General features: G+C 30.5%; 1 protein-coding gene across 1 annotated transcript; it reads left to right on the top strand.

Annotated features, from left to right (window-relative positions):
• Window positions 1-8,763: 8,763 nt before the first annotated feature.
• Window positions 8,764-9,608, top strand: LOC112518443 (nuclear transcription factor Y subunit B-5-like). The gene has a single exon (XM_025126135.1). The coding sequence runs from the start codon at window positions 8,764-8,766 to the stop codon at window positions 9,340-9,342; it is 579 nt and encodes a 192-aa protein (XP_024981903.1). The 3' UTR covers window positions 9,343-9,608.
• The last annotated feature ends 1,214 nt before the right edge of the window (window positions 9,609-10,822 follow it).

The raw sequence follows: 10,822 nt of genomic DNA, 5'->3' as shown, positions 1-10,822 counted from the left end.
GAGATTAAATAACCAATAATTTAATTAATATATTAATTAATATGTATATGAACAATTGTTCAAAGGGGTTGTGCAGATAAAACCGATACCTGTACTTTATATCTGTTCGTGCATGATGTTCGCTGTAGGTGGTTTCATATGTGAATTAGTTGTCAATAAGATGAACATATTTGAATCTTCATGTCATTATTAGATGAAGATCAATTTGAGATATTGTAGGATTTGTAACTCCCAATTAAAATATTTGGGAGWTAYATAAGAATGACTAATGACCTAAATACCCTTATCATTAATATGTAAGTTACATTTTAACCAAACCCAAAGATGCAACATTATTGGTTGATATGGGTTAGCAAAGTTTGCACAAAATATTAGGTTAGTATTTGAACCACCCTCTCTCTCTCTCTATATATATATATATATATATATATATATATATATATATTGTGCTTTGGTGGAACGTATTGGGCTTTATTGAACCGTATTGTGGTTTAATGGAAGTATTGGGCTTTAATGGAACGTAATGGGCTTTGATGGAACGTATTGGGCTTTGGTGGAACGTATTGGGCTTTAGTGTAACGTATTGGGCTTTAATGGATTGTTTTGGATATAATTTTCGTATCTATCACTATTTTTGCCTGGAAACGTCCCATTTATAGCCGTTATGCTGTCAAAATTGACTTGCAATCTTTTTTAAACCATATATAGGATGAGTATTCAATGGGTCTTACCCAAAGATACGGCGATGATCCCTCTACCTATCCCTTAATTGATAAAGAGCTGTGGGAGCAAGCGGTTGGGGGAAGCAAAAAAGGTCGTTTATTTGGGTTTGGGTACAACCAAGATCCCAATTGTGTCTTGACCGGCAACTACACGGAAGCTTCTTCATCGTCTTCGGAACAACGGGTATGTCTCTTTTTTTTCTTTTGATGATGTTTATCGATCTAGTTTATATTTCATATTAAATATTATAACGTTTTATTTATTTTTATAGAAAATTGTAAACTTAGAGGCCAAAGTTCTGGATTTACAAGAAGAAAATSAGCGTCGACGGACGGTAGATGAGCAACTTCTGAAACAAATGCAGGATATGACTGCTTTGGTTAACGAACTCCGTCAATCACAATTCCCACCGCCATCTAATTGAATATTGTTTGTTTATTTGGAACAATTTAGTTTGTTTTTAACATTGTGTGATACTTTAAATTGTATATGTTTTGTAACAATTGTTTACTTTAATCAATGTATGATATTTGGTTGCATTTTAATTTTTTAGTTTTATCTATATTTTTACAGATTTACATGATTTAAATATTTATTGAAAAAATAAAAAAATAAAAAATTTTAAAATAAAATTCTTTTTCCGGCGGAAGAGGCCGCCGGTAACATTTTTTAATTTTTTTTTGAAAATCTTATTTAAATTAAAAAAAAAAAGAAAAAACATTACCGGCAGATTTCCGGCGGATCCGGCCGCCGGTAATTTAAAAAAAAAACTTATTTAAATTAAAAAAAAAAGAAAAAACGTTACCGGCGGATTTCCTGCGGATACGGCCGCCGGTAATTTTTTTTTAATTTTTTAAAAAAAATCTTATTTAATTAAGTTTTTCCGGCGAGAAAATACTCCGGCGGACAAATCCGCCGGAAAAAGTTTTATTTTTTTTTATTAAGTTAAACCAAGTTCCTTAATTTTTCCGGTGAAAGATTTCTGGCGGCCGTAATCCGCCGGAAAAGAAAAAAATCGCCGGAAAACTCGACGGAAAATAAATCAGCGGCGCCCTTTTTTCCGGCGGACAAATCCTCCCGAAAACGCAATTTCCGGCGGATTTCCGGCGGATTTGTCCGCCGAAAAAGAGGGTAATTTTGGTAGTGTTATAATTAGAATAATTATCGAGTTCCAACAAAATAAATAATTATTATCTTTATAAAAAATTATATTATTAAACCAAATATAAATTAATTTGTTATTGTACATAAATTAAATTATAAAAAAATTGAATTAAAAAATTACACAAAAAAATGAGGAATTTCAAATAGTTAATTTGATACTARTATCRATATATTTTTGTCAAATTTTTATGATATCTTCAAACATATATTTTATTCAAAAATAAAAATATCATCGCTTTCTCAAAATCACATAAAGTCATATTATAACATCGACTGAGATAAAAAATAAAATGAAATATTAAAATCACGATGTATCTTGCTGCATTGCACGAGTACGCTTCTAGTATATATATAGGGTGTGTGTGTGTGTGTGTGTTTAGTGTATAGATCATAACATTACCATAATCAGATCCATATTACTCTGAAATCATAATATATTTCTTGTAAATATTTCGTCGATCATACTGAGTTAAACATAATATTAGTTTAGGGAATGAATGTTATGTAATATGAGCACACATGAATCACAAAATGTTCCAAACACAACCAAAATACTAGTCTAGATTCAAATAGCAACTAGATCGGTATTTATGGTTGCGTTCTAAACATGTAGATAACTACTCGAAACATGACACACAAACAACCGAGATGAATATTGGGAGGCATTTCCCAACAACTACCATCCTATTTGATACTCTTTTGTCTTTTGTATTGGTTTTCTCCCGTATTTGGACTTAATTTGGAATAATTTTGAAGTCCTCCAAGCCAACAGATATAAGTTATGACTATAATCATAAATCTATAATCAACATCATTTATATTCTGAAAGTGTTCGACGTATAGCCTCCAAAGGTCAAGATGAAGTATATTAATCAAATAACTGAACAGAATTGGCTGGAACAACCTCCATACACATATCTAATAACCAAAACAAAGTTAAACATATATAACAACTAGTCTTCTGTATATAACACTATCAGTTTCCGTATACAAGTCGCATTGCTTCATCTTTTTCGACTTCTTTTCCGTTGCCTTAAGCCAGTTGTGCATCTTTGTCATGCCTTCCCAGTAGTCTCAGTGAACACACTTCTACAACAAAATTAGCCGTTTTAACAGAAACGTGTTTATAATCTGTTTTTCACGTGCAAAAAGTAACAACTGATATATTTGAAAAGAGAATGCATTTGTTGGAGTTAGGTTATGCTATGCTTCACATTTGAACTTTTTCTCCTTTTGACTTTTAACTTGTTTTATTCCTCTTGCTTCTTCATATATTCTGTATTCTTCTCCAAGGTCAACTTGTGTAAGCATATCCATCTTCATGTTCCTCCTTTTTTTTTGGTTAGAGATCTTATGTACCATTTTTGTGCTTTTAGACTTTGGCAATGGCTACCATTGGATGTCTACTATACATCATGCATTGCATATTAATTTTTATTATCCGTAAGGGTTGACTCTACACACACACATATATATATATATATATATATAGGGTTGGGTTCACGTGAGACCAACATGTTTTCGTGAGACCCGTGAGACCACATTTTTACACGTAAACTTCACAGCAAAAACACTGTGAAGGTTAAAAAAAGTCACCTTCACAGCATTTTGCTGTGAAGTTTCAAGTGTAAAAAGGTAGTCTCACGGGTCTCACAAAAACAGGCTGGTCTCACATGATCCCAAGTCTCTATATATATATATATACTATATTATAAAGCATTTGACAAGAACTCTAAAAAATTATTTTTTATGTATGAAGTATTGTTTATTGATGCATATTACTTAAAATTCAAAGTTACAAGTAAATTGTGCGCAAGTACAATTTATTAAAGCTTCATATTAAATTTGTGTAACTATTCAGAGATAAATATAATCAAATATAGAATAAATATCTCAACTTAAATATAACAAAGCTAAATATAATTATGATGATTATTAAGTTATAACAGTATACTTAATTATTATTTTTATAAAAAATTATATTATTAAACCAAAATTACTTTGTTATTTGACCTAAATTAAATTATAATTAAAAATTGAATTAAATAAATTACACAAAAAACGAGAACTTTTAAATAGTAATTTGATTCTAATATCGATATTTTCCCCCCATATTTTATGATATATTTTTATTCAAAAATAAAAACAATATCGTTTTTCTCAAAATCACATAAAATCGTATTATATCGACAAAGATAAAGAATGAAACTAAACATTAACATTGAAATATATTTCGATGCATTATGCGAGTACCCTTCTAATATATATATATATATATATATATAGAGAGAGAGAGAGAGAGAGAGAGAAAAGTGATCATATGAAAACCGCCTTCATTTGTGTAAACCGTGCAAACCACCTTCATCTGTCGATTTCATTGTTTAATCTTATGAATTTTTTTCATGAAATTGTTTAATCTTGTGAAATTGTTTCATATAATACTTTTTTTGATGAAGTTGTTTCATATATGGTTGTGAAATTGTTTCATATAATACTTAATGAAACTGTTTCATGTATTTCTCTAACATTAATGAAACTGTTTCATGTATTTCTCTAAAATTAAAATAATGAAGATGATAATATCTATGATTAACACCATTCACAATAAAAATGATTAATCAACCTCTCATAATTACAAAAAAATGAACAAAATAAAAAATTATGATTGGTTGAATGCAGTTTGCATGGTTTGTACAAATTGAATGGTTTGCATTTGATCGCTCCCCTATATATATATATATATATATATATATGTACGGGTCGGTTATTGTGAGAACCACAAAAAACCGTGAGAACCTGTATTCATTAATGCTTACATATTAGTGAATTTCAATGAATATATGTATCAATGTATATATACTTGCATATATAGTAGATATCGATTGATAAATGTACTCATTGATAGAATTTGTATGGATATACATGTTCTCAAATTTGTGCGGTTCTCATACGATTTTGTGAGAATAATAGTTATGAAAAGAATGTAAAAACACTTTTAAACTTTTGGATGAGTTGATTTTTTGATCTGATATTTTAGTTACTTTAATATTCCATCTACCTTTATCTTCACATTTTTCTTCAATTTTAGTCACTTTTACATGCATTTAATTTCACATTTATTATTTTGTTAAAGTTCTGGTCATAATGATAAAAATAGGTAAACATGTAGTTTAAGGAATATAAATGTATACGAAGATTTTGTTCTCATGTTCTCACCAGAATGCAACCCTACACATGTGTGTGTGTGTTTGTTAAAGGGTTCAAATGAAAATACATTTTTATTATAATCAATCATATGTGATACTATAGCCAATCACATGTGATACTAATACCCCATACGTGTATTATCACATGTAATAAAGGTGTTTTTGCAATTCTGAATGTGAATGTATTCTCGTTTGAACCTACACCTATAAATATATATAAGGTTGAGTTCCGGTGAGTAAGAAAGTTATGATAAAAAGCGTAAAAATAGATCTTCACTCTTGAATCAATCATAATTGAATGTCAACACTAATGAGGTGCATCTCGCCCTCTTAAAGCGCAATTCATAGGTGGACATGAGATTAAAAGTGGTCAAAGATTTAGATCTTTTTTACGCTTCTCACCATAACTTCTCTTCTCACACGATCCTTTACCTATATATATATATATATATATATATATATATATATTCTAATAGATGGTGCAAATGATGTTGAAGATATATGATGTTCCTATAGATCAATTTGAAGTGGATAGAAAGGTCAAAGGCTATTATTTGCATATTCTTTGTGCAAAATATATATAAAAAGAATAAACTTTGCAGTTAAAAATGTTAGAGATACTTAGGCCACTAAGCAAAGAGTACAAGAGTGATATGATATGGAGAATTTTTCAAACCAAACTTTCTCAAGGCCCCAAAAAGCCTCTTTTTTTTTTTTTTTAAGTCAAGTGTTTGCCTACATCCACTTGCTTCAATATTAATTAAGTACTCAATCAACTATTATATCTTGCAATTTCCACATGTTTGGAATCGTAATAATTATATTGTATCATGTTATTTTGTAGATATATATATATATATATATATATATAAAAGAAACCATTTTGATTGATTTGCTATACCATGTTAATAAAATTTTATAATATGATAACTACAGGTAATTAAGGGGATGATACTCCTTGGCAGAAGTTGATCCAGAACTTCACAAATAGTAGTTCTTATAAATTAAAATAAAATATAAAATAATTATAAGGACTTTGCTTAGCCATTTTGGGTTGATTGAAATTTGAAGTCATTAATAAACTAATATATATACTAATTTATTTCAAAAATATTATCTATTAACACTTCAAACTAATCGATTATTGGTGTATTTCCATTTCAAAATTCTAACTACACGATCGGGTCCAGGTGCTACGGATGATATTTTCTTTTACAAAACCTTTCCATTTTCAAACAATTATCGATATCTCACTATAACACCGGTATTTAAACCACGTTAAAATCTCGTTGCATCTATTTACGTGTCATCTCGTATTATGTTTTTTTTTTTTTTTTTGTAATTGTTTATAGCATTTCAAAGCTTGTAGGTTAGTATTCTTGATACATAAGATCGTAGGACAAAAAGCCAAGTTCAAATAGCAACTATTATATTTGCATAAGTTCGTTCAATCTCCCATCTTTTGTGATCTGATATTAGTCTAGAATGAATGTATGGTATTTTCAGATAGAATCAAGAATCGTGGTCAATTCTTTTTATATTGACAAAAAACCACGTATAAACATTAAATTTCCCAACTATCTACCTAACTAAACATATAATTTTTTGTTAATTAATTAGTGAATGATAACTTTAATATAAAACACATGTTTGACCCTTACCACTAATAGAAATAGAAATATATATATATATATATATATATATATATATATAATACTCCAAGGGGAAATTAATATAATGAGACCCCCAACCCCAAACATCATAAATATGTTTAATTAATGTTGAAAATATGCTCATCTTTTTTATACCAAAAAATACTTATTACATTCTTTTGGACTTTTCTACTTAATCTCCTTTCGATTCGTTTTAGCGTATTTCCTCGTTCATCTTTTTTTATCATAGAAAGTCAATACCGTCGTGAAAACTCAAATTTTATAGCTACTCGTCATCTTCATGCAAAACATATATAAAGGTTTCTCAAAAGATATTGTTAGATGGAAACTATCAAATTAACAACCATCGAGATGTAATCGAGTTTTGAGTTCTTCCGTCTAGGAACCAATTACAAGTGTGATAACTGTGATTCGAACGTTTTTTGTATTCTTTTATTTGATTACTATTCTTATATGAATTCACTGTGTGTATATATATATAAAAACAAAATTAGTTGATTAAGTTTAGATTTAAGCAACTAAACTATAGTGTAAAACGAATGTTTCAAATGTTTAGATATTTATGACCTAATTGAATATAAGAAGTCAAATTTTAATGGAATACAAAGTGGAATGAAAGCAGTAAAAGAGGAAGAGGTCGATTTCATAGGTTTGCCTGCCATAAACCGACACATCAAAACCCTATTTAGCTTTCCGTTTTTAGTCTTTACTTCCTCATTATATGGACCTTGAAACTCTCAATTTTCCTTCATTTTTTTAGTTTAACCCCCACAATATTTTGGATATATATATATATATATGTATATGTTCTTAAAATAAAATATATATTTAATCATAAATATGCTTCTTTTAAAGCATAAAATACAAAATATTGGTTATTAATATCAATATATGCTTCCATGAATACATACTATCTTATACGTCGGTCGTCTCAAAATAAATGTCTATAATATAAAAGATATATTGTTTTAAAAAAAACGCAATTTTCGTATTTTTAATCAACTAAGCGACAATTATAATGTAAAGAGTTGCTTACGTATTCAATCGCGAGTATCTGAGCATCCATCGGTTAAGGGGGTCGGGGGCGTGAAGCACAAACCGCTCTTTGATCTTCCGATGAGTTAGACGGGAAGAGACATGTATAGAGGGCTATCTATGAAGCATTTGAATCGCCCCTAATTAAACCCTTCTGTTTGAAATTCCTCGTTGTAAGGTGGTTTTTTCTTTTCTTATCAACATACCCTTTACAAGATTTCGGTTTGACATAAAAGAAACAATCCATTAATCAATATATACTTATTTTGGAACAAACTAAAATAAAAATACAGTGTTAAAGTGTTGTTGTGATGACACAATGTGTTAAAAAGAGTTCGATTATGTAGGTGTAATTCTGGCGACCTAAGTTTTGGGTTATGAAGCTTTAATGAATTCTTTTTAGGCTTTGTTTGATAGCACTCATGTTCCGAGGTGGACACGTGCTTCTCCTCAAAATCAAAAGCATTTTAAAACCCTTTTTAATCCAAAAATTATTGATACCATTACCAAAATTACTGACCTAATTAGAGGGGACCATTCATTGTGTCATTTTCTTTCTTTTTTTAGGAACACATTTGAATCAAACCAAACCTAACTCCTTTCAAATTTTATAATTAGTGTCTGTCTGTGTTACTTTTATCAGATTCGTTCTTCTTTAGTTCTACTTGACAACTAAAACCTATTTAATTCCGTGTTTGAAATGTCATGAGAGCAAACGTTATTAGTGGCATTAGAGTAGGTTCTTATAGTGGGTCGACACGCCATATATAACGTCAGCACGTTATATATTTTTAAATCAACGATAAAGACGAACCGCATCTTGTTCTTTGTAAAACAACCAAATTCACTTTCATATATATATATATATATATATATATATATATATATTTTGGGAGAGTACTAATTGATATAAAAGAGCAACGTGTCTGTGTTTAAGAGGATCAAGATTTACTAAGACAAAAATGGTTCACAATATAGGATCTAATAACTCAGGTAGACAAGTGTTGAACTTCACATATGATGCTACAACAAGTGCTACTCAAGAAATCGATCATGGTGTGGTGAAGGAGCAAGATCGATTGCTACCGATTGCTAATGTGGGTCGAATCATGAAGCAAATTCTTCCCCCGAATGCAAAGATCTCGAAAGAAGCCAAAGAAACCATGCAAGAATGTGTATCGGAGTTCATTAGCTTCGTGACAGGAGAAGCTTCAGATCATTGTCGAAAAGAGAAGAGAAAGACGGTCAACGGAGACGATGTTTGTTGGGCGATGTTGAATCTAGGGTTTGATGATTATGCAGAACCATTAAAGAGGTATCTGCATAAGATTAGGGAGTTTGATGGTGAAAGGGCTAACCAAAATAATAAAGTGGGTAGCAGCAGCAGTAATGAAGAGATCAAAGATTATCTTCCTAATCCTCATCAAGAAACTTCATCGAATTACAGATCTGCAGGTAACCAAGCTCCTCGAAAAGCTACTGTTTCCACATCCCCGAATCTTTTTAAATTCACTGTTATTGACAAAAGAAATATATTTTAATTAGGGTTCATGTTGTTGCTACTTTTATGGGTGAGAGATTTAGGGGTTTCTTGGATGCCTCGAAGTAGATTTGGATACTTGTATGATATAGACGATATGACGCAAAGTTACAGTCATCCTCACCCCGAATAAAAATAAAAGTGTGTTCTTCGAGCTGCTAGGTTCTTTGCGTGTCAATCTACGTCTAGGCTTAAGAAAATGGCCCAAAATTGTAACAGAATTCGATCTTATATATGGTGTGCCTCTGGGGATGATGAGGTTTTCGTATCATATAATGTATCTGATCTTCTATATATATCAACATGATGAATGATAATTACAGTTTCTAGAGTTTAACGTTTGGATCGATTAGAACAGAATTATGTTTGAGGCTTATGTTTCTAGCTATGGTCATTTTCGTGAATATTAATTTGCATCAACAAATAATGCGGTTTTAGTGGGGTGTTATAGATTTAACCATTTATGCTGAGTTACTTGATCTCGAGCTTAGTAATTCTGGAGCTGTAAGTCTTATACGTCATGTTTGAACTCTATAAGCATGGACTTTGGGATTTTTATGCATACAACTCAACCATAGAGCATGTGACCTAATTAGATGAATAATTAACTTAGACGTGTGGTTTGATCGGCCTACTTCTTGCCACGATTGACCCGTCAACTACTGCCTTCTCCATCGCTTTCGGTGCTTCTCTCACCCATAAATAGGATCGAGGATTCATCTTCCCTTCCAAGACCAAGCTCTCTATACACATGAGTCATTATGCTTGAATATTACTCGTTACCAGGGGTCGGTTCAAACTAAATGAGAAAGCTAAATATCGTGAGAAGGTAAGAACGTGAAGGTTGATATATGAATCACCGAAAAATTCCAAAAAAATATATATTTGAAGATGCGTATGTGAACCAACGTTAGAAACTATTCATATGGGTTCACATATGAATCTTCAAATGAATTTTTTCAATTATTCATATGTGAATGTTTTATTCTTAGCTTCTCACAATATTAAGCATTCTTATTTGAACTTCCACTTCGTTACTAATTAGCATATATGCTTGTTAAAATTAAACCATATGTGATCAATTAAAAGGTGGAATTTTCTCATGTTCGTTGGGTTAGTTAATGAATCCATCATAGTTGATAATGACTTGGTAATTAACTAACATCGACTAGACTATAAGATTCGACTCGAGACTTTAGGTTATCTTGAACGAGTCGTTATCATTCAGGAATCCTAATTAATGATGAGCTACGAGAAGATTTATTTACAGAACATAGAAGCCATATTATATAATTGAAGAAAAAATTTGTGACATGCTTCGTAGACTTAATTATTGATAAAATTTGAATAATAATGGAGGGATACAAGAAAGCAGTGACTGTGTTTTGTGTATAGTAGTAGGATATATATATATATATATATATATATATATATATATATATATATATAGGGTTGGATTCACGTGAGACCAGACTGTTTTC

The sequence above is a fragment of the Cynara cardunculus genome (genome assembly GCF_001531365.2).
Source record: "Cynara cardunculus var. scolymus isolate 2C chromosome LG 9, CcrdV1, whole genome shotgun sequence".
In the NCBI taxonomy this organism is placed as follows: Eukaryota; Viridiplantae; Streptophyta; class Magnoliopsida; order Asterales; family Asteraceae; genus Cynara; species Cynara cardunculus.
Note: the sequence above shows the minus strand (reverse complement) of the source record. Positions and strands in the feature narration are given on the sequence as shown.